This window comes from Bombus huntii, chromosome 8 (genome assembly GCF_024542735.1).
Source record: "Bombus huntii isolate Logan2020A chromosome 8, iyBomHunt1.1, whole genome shotgun sequence".
Taxonomy (NCBI): Eukaryota; Metazoa; Arthropoda; class Insecta; order Hymenoptera; family Apidae; genus Bombus; species Bombus huntii.
Window position 1 is genome coordinate 594,796 of NC_066245.1, and position 23,281 is coordinate 618,076.

Sequence of the window (23,281 nt, forward strand, 5' to 3'; positions counted from 1 at the left end):
TATCACAGTAGCAAGTTTTCTAATTTTCCTGTTCGGCGAACAGCATATCTCGTGGCTTCACAACTTAACGCCCCTGTATTGTTCGTTACGCAACTTTTTTGAACCGAGCTATCTCCGACCGTTACTTCCCTAGAAGCATCACCATCCCAGCACGCGCTTTTCTTTGCGTAAAAAAAAAAAAAAAAAAACGATGATTTAATTACAGGCCGTTCTTGCGATTCCGTGCGATTAAGTAGCGCGTTCGGACGTCGTAGTTTCGTTTATTAAGAAAGTTGCGGGAGCTGTTGGCAAGGACTCCCGCCAGTTTGTTTCGACGGTGCGAGAGGAAAAGTCGATAGAGAGAAGTTGGAAGAATTTTTATCGCAGGGATAAAATGTGGATTGAAAGTAAGAGAAAACGTTTGGATGAATATGCAAACGCGTTGCTTTCATCCTCGCGTACCTCTCATAGATTCAACAGAATAGATTTTGGTAGTTCCGTGTGCGAATGGCTGCTGATATATTTTGTAGATTTTGTAACTTTCGTATGTTTGAAGGCGATACGGGATATTACGATGCAAAGCTCGCAGTGTCAAGGAAAACATCGCGTCGGTACACGTAGCATGTCGATAACTCATGGTTCAACGTGTACAACGTCTATTTATAGGGTCAATACGTTAGGCATTCTGATCAATGGACGATATTGATTTAGCGTATATAATTTAAATCTTGTCGCGAATAAACATGTAGTTGAATCAAATATGTATCCACAGCAATAGATAATATAACAAATATTATTAGATATATTATGCATGTATTTGTGTTACGTAGAAATCCCGTACTCTCGTAACGTACTTATTCGCATTTCTTTATCCAAAAATTGCTTCAAAAACGTAGCTATCGAAGCAACGACAGAGAGCATATGCGGTTGCATTTCCTGCTTCTAAATATACAGCCACGCGACTATCGTGGAAGCAAGAGGCTTAGCTGCAGCCAAGACACACCCGGTAGAAATAAAGCGCTATGCCACTTTTTCGCGTCGGTGTTACTTTTCCCAAGACGTTTCTTCTCATCTCTGAAAGCGTACGATTATTCGAGACGACTCGTCTTCGGAGACCAACCCCGTATAATTTGATACAGGCCCTGGCTGGCTGGGATACCGCGAACCGATCAATACGATACGATGAATAATTTTGTAATACTCTTGGAGAAGAGCGACGCATAGTATTTCCGCGGTGGAATGACAATTGATCATGGCGAGACGTCGTTCAGAGAGACGGTACCCGTGCCAAGTTATACGTCAGGATAGTTGGAATTTTCATGGGGACGTCTTTGTTCGCGAATAAAGTGTTCCGCGTACGTGTCCGCGTCGTGGCTTTACCCTACGAATACATAGTGGTACGTACGCTTATCAATGGGAAAAGTTTATCGAGCCTTTGTATCGGTGAGTTTTTTCAAGATCAGTCGCGATCGATACGCGTGTTTGATGTAAAAAGCACGTGTTATGGTTGGCGGCGATCGGTGAGAGCGAGCAATATTTGCAAGTGACGGAAGATAGATCTCGTCGTGGGGATATATCGTGAAAAGTTGACCCGATAAACTTGTCCCCTCGTTGTCGAATCCCATTTTCGATTACACTTTTTGCCTTTCCATTTAATAGTCCGAGAGATAGTGTCGCGTCATTGTTGGCGAGCGTTGCTGTTGAATCGATAAGATCAGAACTTGTGGTTTCTATGATGCCAGGTAATTTAAAGTCCGAAATGTAGTTTGCCTTCTTTTGTACATAGTATGCATCTGAGGAAATATGAACGGTTTTGGAGATACGGTAGTAAGCAAAGTTTGAATCGACGGAATTTATTTTTAGTTAGTCGATGGAACTTTCGCTATTCGATATAAATAACTTCAAATCTATCGATATTCTTCGTATTTATGTTAAATTTACGAACAAATTATTCGCCGGTACAGTGGTTACTTTATACAAACGGAACGCTTTGCCTGTGATTATTTCCATTAATTTGAACGGATAGTTGTAATAGATACGCTCCGCATCCTAAATTTGCACATGTAACTTTATATTTGCGCAATAGTAAATTTCTACAGACTTCTCCGTGGCTTATAGTAGCTTACGTGTATTTCAGCGAACGTTTAGCATTCAAAACATTATTTTAACAAGCTTGTTATTAAGTTTAATAGTATTAAACTTTTTGCTATAAATCTAGCTGTAGCCGTTGAAACACGTATATAGAGAGGTAAAATAGTTTTGTCAACTCTCAGCTTAATGACCAACATCCCTGCATTATGATGTATATATTATAATGAATAGCTTCAATCCTCGTATCGAAGTTGTAATTACGAACATTGAATATTTCAGGGTAAACGTTGCTACAGTGAAATTTAATTCCAGATTGTAAAGTTTGTTCTATGTTACGGTAAAATCTGATAAACGGACATTGTGCTCCTCCTACGTATCTTAATCGAATCGTTTTCTATTTGTTATCGATTCTATAAGTACGCAACACGTGCAAAGAGAAACATTTAAACTGTTAAAATACTCCTGAAATTTTTACTTTCTTTTGCGTGTAATTTAAATACGTTTCGTGTAATAGGACGATAAAAAATGTAAAATATAAAAAATATCGTTGTCTAGACGAGGAATTGCCGCCGATATCAAAGAGAGAAAGAAAGATATTTCATGAAACTTCGTTTCCTGTTTCACAAGTACCGTTGCATTTATTATCGCTGGAATGTAAATTACGTGTAATTTTCAAATATCCCTGACATATCATATTGTCTAATTTACATACGATATGTGTGTAATTTATGTACTTCTGTCTTTTGTGACGAGCCAGTGAATCGAGTTCGTTAATTAAGTAGAAAAACTGCGTTTCATCGAAAGTATTTTACGACCTATGTTGATTAAACTTCTTTTCTTTCTTGTTACGTATAAACAACTATAAACGTTCGGTTACCGTGATACTGAATTTCTACAACGCAATATTTGATGAAAGAAAAACATCCTTATTACAGATAAAAATATAACACGCGAAAGCTTCATTTAAATATTACAAAAATTCCGTCTACGCGATTTCACTTGTACGTTCGAAACGACGTTGAAACGATATGTCAAATTTATCGGTGAATTAATTTGTACGATCGTCGAACTAACGACTAAGAGAAATAAAATTTAAATATTCCATAATAATAAATTTGTCTGCTTTTTTAAATTCTAATCGGCTCGTTGGTTATCGCGTAGGCCAATACTTATCCTACTTCTCGTATGAACAGAAAAAAGTTTGTTCGCTCAGTTCGCTCGTTTCAACGTAGAAATTCGTAAGTTGGCAGAAAACTTTGCGCTCATGGGGAAAGGGTTCATTTATGGTTACGGTAGGTAAGAGACACTTAGAACGGCATCGTAAATAAGGAGTGGATTATTACTGGTCGTAGCGTACACGTGGTAGGAATGTTAACGTCACCCAGTACGCAGCACGCGTAAACCTAAGGAACGTAGCACACTCCTCTGTATGCACGGGTTCTTTGTTTGTTTTCTCTGCCATGTCGTCGTACCTACGTTATTTTTACACTCGAATTTTCATTTCACTTTCATAATATTCGCGCACGTGTAATTGCAACGTGAGATTCTTCACCGGAGTTTGAAATTTATTTCGTTGCTGCAAACTATAATTCGAACGTTGCACGAAATACATAGGAAAAGTACAATTTTCTCGCGCTCTCGTTTCTGAAAGGATTAAGAAGCGACGTCCCGTCGCAACGAGAAAGCACAAGTTGCTTGAAAACGTATTCAACTGGAAACTTCTCGATCGTGGAAAGCTTCGACGAGGTAGTCCACCTAGGTCGCGATCGCGTTCATTATCCACGTTCACGCGGATAAGGAATCGCGTTCGTTTAATCTTGGCGAATGAAACGGAATGCAAAAGCAACGCGATGAAAGTTGCCAGCTGAGGGTGTTTAATTATTTCGCTGTTTAGAAAGTTTCTAATACATTGCGCCGTATCCTTCCTCGATTTTCTTCAATTTGCCCCGTCGACTTGGTTTCTTCCATTTCCGGTGTTCCATCGTGTACGTCAGCTTTTGCTCGGTTTAAACGTCTGCGTCGACTGCAGCGGGACACGGAACTACCTGGTTCAACGCACACACAAATATATGCGTTTAAAAGCGGGAAGGAGGCTGTGCGTCGCGTCGCGTCGCGTCGTTACACCTTCGTTTTTCCGTATGTTGTGGACACACCAAAGCCACCACCGTGTGTCGTTACCGTTTCTGTGGCGTGCGGTGACAGGCCAAGATTTGCACGTTGCGAAACATCGAGTTTAAAGCGGAGGAACACTCGGACCTTTGCTTCAAAGTGGACTCGAAACTCGGGTTAAAATATTTGAAACGTCGTTTCGTGCGTTATTTATGCCAGGTGCAGAGTGTGTGTTTATCTTAAATAATTGTAATTCTCGTTCATTCGATAACCAAATTGTGTCGTATCGGATATGAATTGCATCTTCTCGCGGTTTCGAACTGAAATAGCGCAAGGACGCTGATCAAGCAATCTGCACGGTTCGACAATTTTGTGTATTCACTGCTGGTTTCGACGTCCAGCGATTCATTTACAATTCAGTTTCTGCCGCGACATAGGCGACGAATGAACGTAGGTCCGAATATTAAAGCGATGCTGGATAATTGAGAGACTCGTTTGCTCCCTGTTTCTGTTACGAAGGACACGGGATGCCTACAGTTTCCTCTCGCCGACGCTTGTCGCTTTCGTTTCACACAGTTACGGATACACCGTATCGGATTGTCGGGAAAATCGCCAGCGAAATTTCAGAAAAATTTCTACCAACATATTCTCATAGAGTCGATATTTCGTCGAATATCGCGTACATGTGTTGATAATTGTGGATTTTAATCGCCGAAATAAATGTATAGGAACATTTACATTGCATTTAGAATCGATATCAAAATAGTTTCAGATTTATTTAATATGTGATTTACAAGATATTCGTCGACACATTTGCACGCGTCTCAACACTCTCTTTGTCTCATCATCTTCTTTACCACATTACCAATGGAACAGTTGCGTACTTCTGTTTTACGAGACGTTGTGCACGCATATTCTCTCACACACACTCATACTCATATATGTGAGTTACTACTACGCAGCTAATCTAGTGTAGCACACAAAGTTACACATATCTCGATAATATGCAATATCATGCAACACCTTTCCGTATCTCGGCATCTAACGCGTTGAAAAGCAACATCTTTTCCTATCTTTATCTTAACCGGTTCTGGATTCCTCTTATTAAGCGCTGAATTTACTGTCCAACTCCGTAGCTCTATTCATCATATCCGAATTTAACGTTTCGTTATTTGATCGAAGTTTGCAATAAATAATCCTCTTCCAATTCCGTGAAATATACAACGAAGTGTATCGATTGTCAAAAACAACGCTACGAACTTCCAAACTTTACTCTACGCTTAAATCAATCTCTTTCTTTTATTTCTTCTTTCAACGATTCCTTTGTAGGCGATGAAAAAGCCTCGATGGTTGATGTTCAATGGCAAAACCGAGTAACGTATTTAATCGGTGTGAAATGTGAAATATTTAAACTGAATAGTCGATATACGAGCGCTTTTTGCCTGACTCTGTCTGATTCTGTCTCATCGTGTAACAGCAGGACGTGGTATATCTGGGATAACGAAACGAAGTGCCAGTCGACCACGGAGATTGTCGAATGGAAGAAAAATTGCCGTACACACCCTATGGTCGCGTGTCATTTCGAAACGGTTACGATCGGGTGATTCGTTTCGATTGACGATTTCGCGATCCTCGGTACACTCGTGCGCGACCGTTCATCGGACCGATGCAGATTAAATTAAAGTGGAAAGAACGTCTTCGAACTTCGATATATCGTATTTCAATTCTACTATCGTGCACGCACCGACCTGATCGCATATGCATTATACCACTGATCGATTCGCCTGTATGGCGAAGCGTGTCACTGATAGATAGCCAATTTACTATGAGAACCGTAACTCGTGTGTAAGCCTGTGCACGGCAGTCAGAGAGCTTTGTAAAGCGCGACTGCGTTGTTAAAAAGGGAAAGAAGTTAGCGTTCCAGGATACGCGTATATGTAGATATGTAACCAGAAGTGGATTACTATCCCGACTCAATGGTGAATGAAGGTATTTGTAAATCACGGTTACCATTTCTAGTCATGGTAAAAGTGAATAAAAGTGAATATTGGAACGATATGGGAACGTAAATAGAAAAAAAAAAAAAATGATATCCTACGAGTCATGTGTCTCTTCACGAATTAAACGACGGAAGGTAAATATTTTCGATGCTGTATAAAACGTATATTTAGTTGGAATGCGTGTAGAGTGTAGCTGATTGCATATGTATACAGATTGCACTATTTCCATCACTCGAAATGCTGAACCTCGAGTATATTCCACGTTTCTCTTTATGTTAGTACGTATGTATGTGCGCGGATGCGTGTATTTCGCATATATCCAGCAGCAAAGCAAAATATCGCGCTTGTAAACGTACGGATCCGGGGCGAATGATCGAACGTTTTCCTGTCGTTATTCTTACGTGTTTGTCGAGTGTTCCCTAGGCGGTCTCTGTCTTTCTCTGTCTCTCTTTCTCTCTCTCTCTCTCTCTCTATCTCCGTTGCTCTTCCTCTCGAGTTGCAGCCCACGTCGGAATTAGGAAAGTTTGCAGCTAGAAGGAAGTTCCGCGGCCGGAAAAACTTTTCCACGGCTGGGGTAGGTGATGACCATCGCGAGCCCCATCCAGTCAAGGGCTAAAGCCAGCTGTCGCCACGGTGAAATTGAAAAATCTGCCGGTTCTTTCGTAGTTGCGCTTGGCTAGGAAAAATCGGCACGAGGATTACGACATCTTTATTACGGGGACGTTGATACGGCGCGACTGCTATGATGTGCTTTATGGTGATTACGTAGATAGCGATGATAAGGAAGCGCCGCTTGTTAGTAGTCGATTTCGCCGGGCGCAGATACGTTCTTCGTTGATTCGGACGTATAATTGACCGGATGCTGGTTGATTAATTATTATCAATTCGTTGCACGATGTCTGTTTTGCGCAGTTACGCGCCAATTCCCGTATGAAACTGCTCGGGAATCCGGGAGTGCATCAGCTGACGACGATGTATAAACGGGCACGCTGTGCTTGCAAATTAATGAAATATACTCGCACGGCTGATAACTCGCGCGTTTATTGCTCGCCCGTACATTCCGAAGTTTATAGAATCGTGCGGATTAAAGCCTGATTTACAGTTCGACGAATCAAGCGATAATTACCGAGCGTGGTTACCGATCCAACTTGCGAGCTGAAGTTTTTCCGTGCGAGAAAAATTGATAACGCGTCGTCCCACCTTCCTCGATCTCAAATCCCGTTAGACATTTTGTAGATGTTGAAAGATCTCATGAATTTTACGTTTGTCGGGGCAAACTGTTAATTAGAATTTTGAGTAGCATCGCTTCGACCGATTCGATAATTTCAGTAGACTTCCCTTCGGATAACGTCGTCTCTCGCTTTGTCGATGCCGCGTCGAATTTAAATACAATATAAATACGCGGATTGCCGCAAAGGATTACGTAAGTAAAGATTAAAAGAACAACGTGGAAAGGTTCAAAGGCTGTGAAATCGTGGACGAGAGGAGGAAGGAATCCTTGATAAATAGCGCTACTTTCTGCGACTCCTTTCTGCCCATTAAAAATACGAATCTCCATTGAGTAATCTACGGAGCTTTGTCAGGCGAATCGTTCCCCGTCGGTTCAATCAGATTTTAAAACGCGCATGAGAATAAATTGAACAGGAATCTCCCGCGAGACTAATAATGGCAGAAGCATGAATATTAATACCATTTGAACTTCGTGGAAACTTTCAGTTCGGCTTGACAAGGAAGTTCGTCTGTAACCGAAGGGAGGTAGACGGGAAAGCAAAGAAAAGAGAAAAAAACGGATCCTTGTTCGGTGGATCGTCGGTGGAATAGTGTGCATGAGCGTTCGCGGAGAGTAAAACACGTTTCGTAGATATTTCATTGGAACCGACTTGAAATATTCTTTCAGTTTTAAACTCCGAAATTAACAAAGGAAATGGAAGAAAATAATGAAAAGAAAGGAGGGAAAGAACTCAAAAAGTACGAATGTTATAAATGAAGTCTATCTTTTACGCGTTTTGGTTGAAACACATCCGATTCAAAGGTCGAGAAAAGTCAAAGAGCGTCGGTTTCGAACAAGTTTTTCCAGCAATTTCATAAGGGGAGGGGGGGGGGGGCAACAGCACGAATTAATTAAACGTTTAACGTTATCTTTTAAATGTAACAACGAAATTTATTGTATACAGGAAGTATGTTGCGAGATACGTAAATGCGAAAGCAACATCATTGCGGGACGAACAAAACTATAATTCTTTGAACTCGTCCCTTCGTTTTTCCATGTTTTGCTGTTTTTCCTTCCACCCAAAAGCCGGAGGCTGCATAAACCTTTTCGATTAATTGCTTTATCTTACGAATATGCATGAAAGCGGACGCGGCGTTTAAACAAGCCTGGGATACGCGTTCCATCGATAATTTCAAAGTTCGTTTCTGGCCAAATATGGTAGGCAATGACCAGCGGAGTCGCGCGCATATTTCACGTTTTCCGGTGGATTTATTTGAAGCACAGAATATCGACCGGTGGGAAATTGAAAAATGCAGATCGCTTTCCCTCAACCTCGTGACAAGGAAGCCAATGCGGAGACTCGAGGGAGGAACAGAGGAACGGGGTGGGGACGTGGTATCTTTGTTCGTTGTAGCAAGAGTGTTTTGCATTGCGAATACGTAATAGTTTCAACGAATGTTACGCGTTTGAATCGTGAATATCGTTTTATCACGTAACAGATGGCAAAACATGGAAGGCTATACCTTACTTTAATTAAAAATATCGGGAAGCTTTGTTCGTACGCGCGTTCTTAAGAAATCGAACAGATAGTTTCATCGTTCGATCGTTAAAACACGTACAAAGATGTTTTGCCGGAATATTATTAATTATATCGACATCTCAAACTACCCAACCAGAGCAACGGGAAAGGCACGGAACAGGCACACGATGTTTCGATATTGAACGAGATTTAAAAAGATAATTTCATCGTAGACGGCGGCATGTAGTCGTGCAAAGACTAAAATCCCAGGAAACTTGGCGTTCCGATTCTAATTATGGCGCGGGACTGGCGATTCCGTGAATTCCAGCACATTCTCCCTGTTCCGATTAAACGAAAATGGAGCGACGTATGTGAGGTCGTGGAAAAAATGTTCTGTCGAGCGCGAATTGCTTGATTAACTGGTAATTCGTGAGCAGTGCGTTACAAGAGAGAACGTGACCCCGTGTCCTTCAGGTGTACACGTTAACCGGTCATGGGTTAATCCGCGGGTTCAAGCAGAGCTGCTAGTGGCGCGGAGAAATGGAAAAGAGGGATCCTCCGGTTTCATCTCTGTCGGGGAAATTAAACCACGTATCCAGCTGGCGTCTATTCATACATACGCTTTCGCGGAAAATGTTTACGGGAAAGGAAAACGTATCGTTGCGTCTATTAAGGATCGGCTATGTAAACGGAGTAATTAAAATTTCATTTTACGCCTGGAGACGGGCGAACTGTTCCGTGAACGATGCTCCACCGCGAAGATTCGTTAATCGCGCGGAGGCGCAATTAAACCGTGGCAAATGCGAATTAACACGGCGTTCGAATGGCTTTTTATCGCATGGAATCTCGTTGCACCGTCTCGTTGACACTTTTTACAATCCCTCGCTTTTGAACGCTCGCTTTTCATATTATCGAAATATTATCGACGCACGTGAATTACACTTCTTACGAAGGATATCGACGTAATTTTTCATTTTACTTTCCAACGTACGTTAGCGTGAACAGATTTTGAGATCATATATTGGTACAGAGCAATGCTCGAGATTAGATTTCCCACTTCATCGCTGGTATGTACGTAAATAAGCATCGGTGGAAAAACCGCTTCGCAAGCATCGAAGCATCGATTATTGTTACCCGGAGAATCAAATGTTTTCCATGGAAAAATCCAGCAAATTTCAGTCGTGTAATGTTCACACTAAATACAACAATGAGGAAGTTGTAGGTTCTCTTAGAAAAAAAATACACGCGCATTGTATATGTGTATTCGAGAGACTAAATTGCGCATGAAACTAAATATGAAATTTCATATTTCGCATAAACTCTGTATAATTAACCTATACCGTTGGAACTTTTTAAATATAAAAAATCTAGTTTAAATACGTTACTTTCTCGTTATTTCGGACAAGCTCATATCTTATTTGATATTTTCTCTATTCGCGTATTTGTAACATGTTGTATAACATACTCGTACGTACACGTGTATCTACCTTTAAATACAATCGACGCGGTACGTTGCGACTACAGCTTACGTAAAAAGTATGAAGCAAAATGGAAGAAAAGACATGCGATCGAAGGTTTGCTTTGGAATGAAAGAAGAAAGGGCGGCTCGAAAAAGGTAGAGACACGAACACGAAGGAATCTTCGTGAATCGTTCTTATCGCGGCAAGAAGTCCAAACAGAGCGGCTAACTTTTTCGATAGCCCAGCCAGGGGAATCGTTACCCTTTCAAATGCGAAAAGCGTTTGGTATGATCCATGCGCGGCCATTGCGGGGCGGCGCGGTCCTGGTCAAAGTAAAGGCGGAATCCGGCAGAATGTATGCAGTGCCCCAGAAAAAAAGTTTGGCTAGTGGATAGAGCGCGCGGAGGATTAGAGCCGTGTCCGGGGCCGAATTTATCCGCGAGGTTAGAGCGTGAAACCGGCTCGCAACCGGAGCCTCGAAACTGTGTGAAATCGTATTACCCGATGAATATGCAGCGCGATTTTGCGGTCGAAAGTTTTCGGTTCCGCTTGTAACTCGTAGGCGGTCTCCGGTAAGCGACGACGGAACTATGGAACCCGAATCCTCTAGGCGTATTCTAATTAGTACAAAAACCAGAGGAGAACAAGGTGACGGCATGGCGGCAACACGCGGAACCAGGAAAAGGAGATAGCAAGAGTATAGGGAGAACGCAAGGCTGTTCCTAAATCACACTCGACCGAAATCTGCGTTCGGCGGTTTAATTGGTTTTTGGCTAGTAGAAAGTGCGGCAAGAAATCACCGGCCAGCCGGGAATTAATTAGACATCGACCCCGGAATAACGATTACATCAAATTTAATTGGACAATTCCATTTGTAGATTGGACAGTTTTGAATACGCGCCGCGTAAGAAGCGCCGTTTCCGTGGAAATAATTGGTTTTCTTCGACTACGGCCGAGAGAAGGGGTGTGGCTCTCTTTGTCGTTCCTCGAATAGATCTTCGCTTCTTCCTAACCTTTCTACCATCTTTTCCTTTAGGATCTACTTTTCATGGTAAGCCAAACGGGAAATTGCATCGCGAATGTCTGATTGGCTACCGATGTCTGAACGGATGATTAAAAGTTGATCGAATTATCGAATTGACGCGGCTCGATAGATGATTTCGAGCAAATGTCTCTGTAGGTCGAGTTAGCTTAAGTTTCATCGTTCGCGAAATAATCGGTTTTCTTGTCGCAACACCGTGCTATTGGTTCGTTGTCGAAGCTATCTCTTTGGCTTCCATGCGATTGTTTTGATCATTGATCGAAAAGCTGTGAGCGAAAAGGGAAAATATTCTCGCGGTGGCGACGCGTTCATTCAAACGTTTCATCGTCAAATGTCATTTTGTAATCGATTCGAATTCGATAATTCATTTGTATTCGAATTATTGTGTTTCATAGCGCGTTGAATATACGCATTCGATGCAGACGCATCGCAAGACGGTCCTAAAAAATCACAATGCTTTTGTAATTGCGATAGTGACCAAAGGAGCGAAAAGATTCGAGTTTGAAATGACAATATTGCTTTGTTCTACAACTCGTTCTGTCACGCCTTGTTTCATGTTTTCTCTTCCAACAGTATTGTTGTAGTAACAAATTGTTGTTTTGCAATTGTCCGATAAAACGGACTTCTGTGCGTAATCCATGTGTAAAGTTTTCAGCTACGCAGACGATGCAATTGTTGAAATACAAAATTGTAGTAGTCGTCGTGATAGTATCGTTACTGGATTGGATACTATTTTAGAAAAACGTTTTGTAATCTGTAACCACTGAGATATGTAAAATAGTGGACGGGTATGTACGACTAGGAAGAAGAACGCGTAATAAAGAAAAAACTAATCGAGCAACGGTATTTCGTTATTTCGCTATTCCGTTAAAGGAAAAGGAAAGGAGAGTGGACAAAAGGAAGGAGGAAGCTACGTAACGCTAAATGATAAAATTGATTCTTACTTTCTACCACTCGTGATACACTCGGGCTACGCGGAACTACGAGATAAAATGAAATTTCACGGTAGACAAAATTTCCGGGTCACAGAAAGGTATCAGAATAAATTTTCAAGTAATCTATTGAAACTTCACCGGTATATCGTAACGTCGTGGAGCGTAGCTAAGAGACCGTCTAAAGTAAGTAATACAAGAATATTAAAATGACAAAAGGAAATGTGTAAGGCAGAGAGAAAAGAATGCAGGTATGGAAGCTACGTATATACCTAGGACCACCCATGACGACATGTAGATTGTCAGAACAAAATACGATGTTAGATAATGCACCGTAACAAGATCGGCTAATGCCATTGGTCTGCTCTACTTGGAAAAGTGCATCCACGCAGCAATCACGCCGATAAGATTTACCTTCCGTGGCGTGCAAGTATCCTTAACGGCCGGTAGGTCCGAAATTATCAAAGGAAAAAATTTCTAGGTCGACCACGAGAAGTCGTAAAAAAGATAGTACGAAATGCGTGTGGATACTCACGGAGAAAAAACTTGATCTAGAGATTCCTGGGGCTTCTGGGTAGCTTGCTCATGGATTTCTGGTCCGATAGTATGCAGCTGCAGTCCTTGTCGTAACCTCGCTACCCTCTAACTTTTTCGCGATTTCCAGCTTCCGTTCCACCTTGATTCTCGTTGTTTCATACGCTGGATCTTTATGCATTCGCCTTGAGCGATCGTCGGTCCGTGCAAGGAAATCCAGAATTTCCAGTCAGGGTGAACGACGTTCGATTTTTCAACGTGTATAAGGCTCGTGTATTGTATATCTGTATATACTTAGCTGGTAACTGCGTTTGCAACGTTGTTCGTTCATTTGCTGGCAAATTATACTTCTCGATTTTTCTCGCGGCAGTACTCGTTTGCATCGAGCTATTCTTTTCTTTTTTTTATTTTTTCGATCACGTTTAAATAGTATGTAATTATTAGCGCAGGTCAACAGCCACATTGTGATTTTTGTCTCTCGCGTTTGAGAAAAGAACAAACGCCGTGCAATAGGTATCTATTAGGAGAATGAGTTAAGATTTTTCAAAGGAAAGTTACGAATAAAAATTTCATCGTACGGCTTGTTGAATTACGTTTGGCAAAATTTTGTAATTATATTGTCCATGTACGTTTTACTTTGAAACATCGGAGGTTGCGCGGAAAGAAAGAAATTATTTTACATTAACTCGTCAAGCGAATCTCATTTCTCCTTCTAAAGTACATTTTTTGGAACACGTGAAATTTTTCTCAAAACAGAATTCATTCGGTGGGATTTAATACGTCCCTTTGCTTCTTTTGAAATAACTGTTTGTACATATATTGCGTATTCTTTCGCTTATAACGAATATTTCACGAACGACATCGTGCAACGGATTGCACATTTTATTTTACTTGAAACTTTAGATACATTTTATTTTTAATTTGCTTCGAAATAAAATAAACTGCCTTTTTTCGAATGAATAAGTAAAAGTCTAATTTTTCATTTGAGATCGTATAATTTAATAACTTTTAAGCTAGTCTGTCTTTTTAAATATCTTGTTCGATAAATGTATAATAAACGTAGGATGGAAATACCATTTTCGAAAATCTTTCAAATCTAAGTAAAATAGTTCGGTTAATAATAATTTAATGATTTCTATTTCGATAAATAGGAGTCAGTCGAGTAATTGAAAGAGAGAAAGAGAGATGGTTGAAAGAATGTCAAAAAGTAGTCCGGAAATATCTAGCGATTTATTAATTACTGCTGCTTACGTTTCTTTATCTGAAATAAAGTAAGACGTACTGTGCGACATATTTCATCGCCACGTACATTGTCGTAGATACACATACGTACGTACGCTATATACATCATCGGCAACTCAGTTACTACGATTAGTGAACGATAGGAATTTCTTAATTTGCCCGCTAAGCAATAAGCGTTTCAATCGTTGTGTACGTTTAAGCTGCGTATGCAACACGATCCTATACCTATACAATCTATACCGTATACATGTCATATAGAGGACCGTGCTTGAGTCAAAATTTGGCGCGCAATAATTTTTCAATATGGCGTCTGAGCGTTGGATGTTTGCAACGCGTGCATCGTAATTCTAATATTAATTACTAATAATTGACGTCAACGTTACTCTTTCTTCTCCAACTATCGTTCCGATGGATAAATCTTTATCGGTGATACGTTGTTGTTAATAATAAACGTGTGTTTTTATAGTAAAGTGGCAAAAGTCGTATCGTTTACTGATTGACGTTACTGTATCGAAGAAGTGACACAAAGAAGAAAGTTTATCTCTGCTGTTCGTTAATGCTTTAGCAGTGTTATCATAATTACGAATTACATAATTACTTAGGAATTAGCACTTAGTAGGTAAATATGTATGTGCTCGGTGTTTCGATCCGACTCGGCAGAATTTCATTTACAATCGGATGTTTTGGCGTAGCTCGTAACGTAATACGAAATACTACGTTTTAGGAATTAGATTCTAAAGTAACTCTTGTTTGATCTGGTTTGTTATAGAGGTTGCAGTGGTCCAGCAGCGGGGCACATCGTGAACTTTGTTATCTGAAGGGACGTAGCGAGGACCAGTGTCAGAATTATGTACGAGTATTCGGTAGACAAGGGCCTGATCGATTTCTTGTTTGTGGAACGAACGCATACAAGCCGCTCTGCAGGCAATTCACCATCAAGGTAAGCGCTTTAGATCTTTTCTTTAATCGACGGAAATATCAAGGTCGTTTGATAAGTAGTTCTTTGTTTCAAACTACCAGATTCCAGTCACTTTAATGTTCGACCACCACAGTTAACCGCGCATGCGAAAGCAAATCGTTAAGTGAAATTGAGCTTTGTGGCAAACCATGCTTGCCTGTACTGTACAGCCTTTCTATTTCTATTGTTGGTATAGAAGCTATTATAACGTGATTAGTTACAAATTACGCACCGGTAAAATAGAAACCAAAAATACCAATTTTATGTTTCCGGAAAAAGATTTTCGATCTTTACAAAAATATTTAAATATATATTTTTAATCAAATTTGCCCGATGTTCACTCGTATGCCATTGATAAATATTCATTACTTCTATACTTTCTTAATGAAAGCTCGTAATTTTTAAATCTGACTATCCGATTCGATCGAAAGATCTCTATACTGAAGGGTATTTATTACAAATAATATTCTGTATTGTTCGTTTGCTGATACTTGATTGAAACGCACACGGTACTTTTTAAACGATTATTTAAATAATGATCTATATTTTGACATTGCTGAAGTAATGGATTAATTAGGGTACATCGACCTAGAGTGAAATATCTTCATAGAAAGTTCATAGGGCAAGTGTATTTTTTTTCGTATCGTAACAAATTGTATCACATGTTTTGAACATTAATTAATCGAAGAATGGTGATAAATCAAAAAGATACCATGTATAAAACATAGATAAACCATGTTCTTAAGAAATATTTACTTATTATATATTATAATATATATATTTATTTATGACATTTAAATATGTAATTCTATATATTATATTGTATTATGTGCGTTGAGTTTCGAATTACTACTAACATTATCAAAGAAATTTTAGTCTTTGTTTTTTTAGTCTTTGAATTTTTGCCTTTTGTCTCACTAATAAAGGAGCGAGCTCAAAAATATCGTGACGATACTTAGTTAGTTGCATACAAAATCTAATAAAAATACAGTATATATAGACAATGTATAGTTATATCAAAGACAGACGCAATTCTATTTAATTTATGACAATTAAAATGAATAAATATTAACACCGTTGTGATCGTTCGATTCGATAATTATTTAAATAATTTTTGATCCTGGATAATTGAACATTCCCATAATTTTCTACTTATAGATATAACGATATCAGGCTTACGAATAGCATCCATTAAAATATTGCTTATTTAATATTAATTGTACGATTGATGTATCGCGGTTTGTTTCCATTTTATTATAATGAGTAATTATTAAATCAATATCCATTAAAATTCTTACAAATGAGAATAGCAAATACCAACGATAATGAATGTAATAGGATTGAAACAATCAACTATATGCACACAAATTGATCTAAATAATATCGAACTCTGATTAACGCTTATTATAAAATATCGTATAATACTAGGAATAATTATCTTCAGAAAGTACTCGTACGCGATAAATTCCTTAAATTTCATACCAACGTACGCAACAAACGATCAAGAAGCTGTACGAAGTAAGTTAAATATCTTAAGTGGTATATGCGGTCAACAGCTGTATATATAAAACGCTTTTGTTTCGTATTGCAAAATCAAATAATCTATAATTTCATAACGTTAATCTGTTTCAACAAATAGACGCAGGAGGCCCATATTTCTACCTTCTTTATATTTAATTGATTACACGATATATAAAAAATTTTGTCAGAGTCTTATCCTACATGGAGATAAAACTGTTCGTATTAATTTACAATGTTTCATATTTTAATCTTTATAGATACATTAATGTATGTTGATCGTTGTTCTCGAAACAAAATTGATTATCTAGAACACAACATGGCACGGCCATACATGGATACTTAATGAGCAAGCGTTCAACAAAGGCGGACGATGGTCAGATTTTGGTTTTGTTTCGTTTGTTTATTTAATAATCAGGCGCACACAGCTGTGTACGCACACACGTGTTTCAAGGCGAAGCGTAACGCGAGAGAAAAGGGTGGCATTTTAGCAGCGTTACTGCAAAGTCAGACAGGGAGAGCAAACTGAACGGCAAATAACGTTAGAAACGTAGAATTTGCGGATAATTTATTGCTCGATGTTAAATATTGGCGCAACAAACAGAACGTGTAATACGTAATAAGCGAGAACGATATGAGAACTATAATCAGATTCGCGTCGATTCTACTTAATGATAACCGGGATCAAGTTGTTTGAAGATTGGTTTAAGTTACGTTAAGCTAATGAACCGTGGTGTTTGTCATTTTAGATTAAGAAACTACTAGAAATTAAAATCATACACTTGGCTTGATTCTCTTTTTCCTTTCTAGTATCTACGTATTTTATAAATTTCCAGAGTCATAATTATCTTCACGAATATATCATATGTACATCATCGTTCGTTATTTCCAGCAAGCATATAAATATAATTTTTATAATATCAATCACTGAAAAAGTTTTTACTTAGAACAATTTTATACAATTTTACAAAGTTACAATTACTCCTGCTTGATGATGATAAAATACGAAACATCTCATTGATCGTCTGTTGTCCATCAAATTTCAGTGATAATTGTTGTAACGCGTGTTAATGTTCCGACGGGAAAGTCGATTAAAAAAGTTCTGATTAGAAAAAGAACGAAACTGTATCGGGTTGTTGACTCGGGAAAATACAAGCAGTAGAAGTTGGGGTTTTTATGGCATCTTTTACGAGGTTAGAGTAGACCGAAGTTCTTCCCAACTTTTTACTTTATCACGGTGCACTACTAATATCATATAATAACTCATAAAACACGGTTAATACTGTATCTATCTGTACTAGTTTACTCCTGCAAGCTATCGTATATTGCTCGCTTTCGTATTTTTCTTTTCCTTCTTTTCTTAGGAACAACGATCTTTCATAGTAGCATAATAATGTATTTTTCTAAATATATGTTCCATTAACCTTATTATCGAGTATTTATCAAGCAATCTAATTTTCTTTTCTAATTTTCAATAACTTAGATTAATACTTGAAACAATTGAAATAATAATTGAACGTCTTTGAGGAAGGTATCTATTTTACGGACGTTCGATATAAAAGGTATCGTAAGTCTTTGCATTGAGATTTGCGATAAAATAGGAAAGAAAGGAAGGGAGAAGGAATAAAAACCAGGAAATTAAAAAGTGTAGAAAATAATTCATAAAATGTTATTTATGAAATATTCAAGTACACCGAGCGAACATAGGCGTAAAAAGTAGAACAATATAAAATATGATTTAAACTATGTAATAAAGAAGGGAAAATTAAATAACTTCAGTTCGAAGATTTTTGAAGAATATCTTTCGAAAAATGTAAGAATTTTAATTATGTAGGTTGCACGAAAGTAATTTATTCGCAGGGAAACTTGATATTTTACGAAATCTACTTATGGTCTCGAGTTGTGATATAACATTTCGGCAATTATGCTTGTGAATTTAATACATTTCTGGAGAACGTTAGTCAGCTAAACGAGTTTGCTGTCGTTATCCTTTGCGATATATTAATTCTCTCGGTCATTAGCTCGATACATCTGTCAGATTAAACGGTCAAATTTTAATGCAAATTTCATATCGAAGTTGACGTTGTTCACGTACCGGTTGCGAAATTAATAATCTCGAGATTGACCTCGTTGATTTTGATAAAAGCCTTCATAAGTTGTAAATTTTATATCTTCTGAAATCGCTGCTTTGATCATATGAGATATTGATGATTATATTACCGGAATACTTGTACCTTATTTTCGTTAATTGTTTTACTTCAAAGCAACTGCAATGTTTATGACATTTCGTTTTAAAAACGTTTCTTTGTAATAATATTAAAAACGGAAAGAAATATCTTGTGCGTTAAAATTCGTTTAAAATACAAATTGTCGAAAGTCAAAAGGATATTAAATTTCTATCTTTTAAGAATTTTAAGCTTTGTTGTTCTTCGTAGAATGCATATTGCGTTTTTTTTTATTTTTATAATATTTAATTATTTGTCGAAACTACAATCGCTACGAATTTCCTAACGCTGATAAATCTTGAATTCAAACGCCTGTTGTATTTTAGCTGTAGAAACGATCCACTTGATCTGCATAGCTACTAAGTTTACTGTCACGTTTACATGTTCCTAGCTGAATTAATTGCTGCAAGCCAAGCGTGTAGCATATCGTTCTAGATTTACTAAAAAAATTACTAACGAAAAATCCATTCGTTCGGTTTCTATATTTAATTCAAGTATCAATCTCATATTCGTGTAACGTGAAAATTCGTATGTCGTATAAAACATGCTACATTATAAAGAATAAGCTAGTAAACTTGTAGAATCGTTCTTGACGGCACATAACACCGGAATCTTTGAAATTTTGTCAGTGATAAAAGGTATATTTGAAAGTATACTATATCGGTTTTCCATGTTGTAGCTTTTAATCAAATTTATTGGATCGTGTGCACCACATTGCGCTTTAATATCATTTGTTGCATCGAATTTTCGCTCCGTTGCATTCCGGATATCCGCTAAGACCAAAGAAGTTTTAACAGAGAGGGGCTATAAGATTTTCAAAAGGACTTTTGAAACGCGCCGTTCTCTGAAGAACCGTAGGCAGAGAGATGGCGAGAGAAAGAGAGAGAACGATGAGCAGCTTCCAGAAAAGCGCGCTTCAGCTTGTAATACACTTTTCCCCTCGCGTTTACAGCCGACGAATCGTTCCTCTTCTCTCCCTGTTCGCCTCTTTGTGTTGTTAGCTTCGCATGCTCTACACAACCTGCTATCGCTCGAAGGCACTATTTTTAATCAGGGATACAAATAAAAAGAGAAATTAACCGTCGATTTTGCCGATGGGCGTAACGACTTGTAGCGAATCTACATTCGGTTTCTAGTCGCCTGCTTTTAAGTCTGTGAGCCGCGTATATCCGCAGGATTCGTTAAACTCCGGTCTTCTTGTTCGGACATGTCGCGAATGCACACTGCATACAGACCGATAAGAAAAGAGATCGCTAGGTTTGTCGCAGTTTTACAACTACGATAGGTTCTTTGTTTCGGCCGCAATTCGTTTCGCGACTCTAAAATAAATCAGGCAATTTTACTTGTTCTTTTTGAAAATCATACAATCGTTTTTATCTCGTTCTTGTTTCTGACGCAGAATTTATCCCGGGGCGGTTGTAGAAACGGTATTTTTTACACAATGGTTTATCGTTATAACAACTGTATAATGGTTCTTACAGTCCTCTTAATAAAACACTGTAACTCAAGTCGTTGTTTTTACTTATGCACATAAATCCTTCGCGAATTGTTGTTATTAATTGAGTAAAAAAAAATTGTTGTTATTAATTGAGCTAATTCATTTATATGTATCGAAAATAATCGGACGATTTTTAAGAGAAAAAAAAACACAATTAAGATAATGGAGCGCGGTTAAAAGTTAATCACATACTGTAGTTTCTTCGAGGTACTTTGTCTAAAAACATAGCAAGCATACTATGTCTATAGAGAAAGTTAGAGTCGATTGAAATAGTAACTGGAATCGATACTGAAAAGACATGTTATCCAAGAACGTTTTATCTTGATCCAATCTTATACGTCGTTTTTCTAATCAACGCCCAGTTTATTCGTTCAATATAATATAATAAGGTAAGACAATTTTTCTCGAATTTTGAGAACGAAGAAACGTTCCATCAGCTTTACGTCAAATTAGATTGAGGTTAGGTTCGCGGAAGCATCGTAGATCCAGCATAGACGTCTATATATATATATATATATATATATATATATATATATATATATATATATGTATCTTTATAGCAGAATATATGGTTAAACAAGGAAATAATGAAAAAGCAATATCTGAACCGGTTTGGTATTTTATGGGAAAACGAACTTGCCTATTTTTATCGATATATAAATTGAGCGTAAACTTTGTAGCAAATAAATCGCAACGGTAAGATAACTTCTTTATGCAACCGTAGAGCGCGCGACAACGACTAAGGCTAAAACGCTGGAAGAAGCAATGTAAAGGGGCGCGGGAAGGAGGCGTAGCATCGTGGCGCCCAGCGTCTTAATAATGGCACGTCGTGGAAACGCGTCGTCATGCCGGCAAGGGCGGAGAATGAGAGAGCAAAAGAAGAAGACGAAAAGTGGCATGAACTCGTGATTTATCTGCTCGCATATCCCTCTCTCTTTCTCCTGATCTCGCCAGCAAATAGCACCGGTGTCTCCTTAGGACCTCGTTAAGTGACATTTTAGAGGAAAGGCAGATAAGAGCGTACGTACGTGCTTTGATGCATGTTTCGCGGCTATTACACTCAGTTAAAATAGCTTCTGAGTAGGCCTTCTAAAAATAAAGATATTTAGCCCGATTTTTCTTGCATAAATCAACGCCAATCAACTCGTTTCGCTTATTTAGTTGTGCCGTCAATCTGAAAAATGAAACAATTCGTTCGATGTAACGTTCATTATCTCTTGAATATTATTTTCATTGTAGTTGCGCGTGTTTACGTTTCATTGGTCGATGATAGAACGACAGTAGGGAAAGTCGGTACAAGCGACCGATATAAAGCTCGGTGGTTGCTAGCGGAACGTAATTACGGGAACGTAGCAATCGACATTTTAGAGAAAATCGAGATAAGGTAAAGAGAGAAAGAGAGAGAGAGAGAGAGTGAGAAAGTGTGTGTGTGTACGCGCGTGTACGATGCATGCTTTGCACTTATTACACTGGATTATACCTTCGTAAACGAAGGGGTAAACGGATAAAGGTATTTACGGCAACTTTTTCATTATAGGCCAATACACGACAAAAACCAACTGTTTGCGAGGGGGGGGGGGGGGAATCGACGCGAACCAGTTCCTTTGCCTTCCTTATCTCATGTCAAACGATACTTTCGACGGTTCGCTCGTGATCTATACTCTTTTTTTGGCGAAAAGGTCGTGGATTCAAAATAATCGTTTATCGCGATGCTTTGGTGTCCGTTTACAATTCGACAGCGACATTAACGCTATCGATACAAAAAATGAAAATGTCTCTCCTTACATCGTTGGCAAACCTGTCGCTCTACGTGTGTCAATAATCCGAATTTGTATTAAAGACAGTCTTCGGTGAAGTTTGAGTGCAGTTGGAGGAACGAGAGACGGAAAGAAAAGGGATGGGAATGGTGTCGAGCGCTGGATGTGTAGGATATCGTGTTACACAATTACCGCGCGGAAGGCAAACTTGTCGGCATGTGAGAAGAGAAGCGATCGCACGTGAACCGATATCCGCGAGAGTAGCGAGAATGGACCGATCGAAGGGACAGAATGGAACGTCTGATTCTCACGTGAGCGTCAAAGTGTCACGTATCGGTCGTTTGCTCGAGTGCTTGGTGAAGTCCTGGTGTAATCAATCGAGGTCGGTTCTCTGTCTTGACACGAAAGTCTTATCGAAGGACTTGGTCGGGGCGAAGACGTCGTCGGTGTCTCCTTTCCACGACATCGATACCCTATCATCCCTTGGCCGTCCTAAAACATCTATCTTGCACGCACAAGATTCGCGACTCTTATGAGAAAACTCGAGCGCTTTAGTCTATGGGGAATTCGATCCTGTCTTCCGAACGCGAAACTCGTCAATTTTATTTCCGCCGCACTAACGTCCTTCGGCTCTTGTCCATTGGCTCAGACAAATCGAGCCTGAGGGCTGGAAATTTCGTAAAATTGATTAATTAAGCCAGTAAGGGTGCGAATAGTGAAAGAACGCGGGAACAGAGAAGGGAAGAGGGAGGGAGGAGAAGAAAAATTGAGTGATAGAATAGTAAAGAAATTATTGAATGAGAAACGATTGAAAAGAGTTCTCTGGGAAAAGTGGAATTATATTCGACGGTGGGATAATATCCGCACGCGAAGAATGAGAACCGGTTCAAAATTTAGATGAAGTTTAATCTGATCGATTCTGTCGCTGCTTCTGTCTCGCGGATTTTAACTTGCACATCATTATGAACCGAGCTTTCAGACTTTCTTTTTCTCGTTGCGAACTCTTATTTTTATATTTTGGATAGACTTTGATGTAGAAATGTAAACTTTCAAATATTCATATATTCTCGGTACTACATTGAAAATTAACATGGTGGAAGCAGATCTGACGATTTTAAAAATGTTTCAAACGAAATCTATTCACTGGAAAATGTTCGACAGTTGCAGCAATCGGGTGAAACGCGAAGGCAGCACGTCGCTTCGTAGA

The 23,281-nt window shown here is 38.9% G+C and overlaps 1 protein-coding gene across 3 annotated transcripts in view; it reads left to right on the top strand.

Annotated features, from left to right (window-relative positions):
- Positions 1-23,281, top strand: part of LOC126868893 (semaphorin-1A-like) — a 382,771-nt gene that overhangs the window by 198,135 nt on the left and 161,355 nt on the right. For all 3 annotated transcript variants that reach the window (XM_050624865.1, XM_050624867.1, XM_050624866.1), the window contains exon 5: positions 14,888-15,058. In XM_050624865.1, the coding sequence (XP_050480822.1) occupies positions 14,888-15,058 (171 nt within the window). The remainder of the gene's footprint in view (positions 1-14,887; positions 15,059-23,281) is intronic.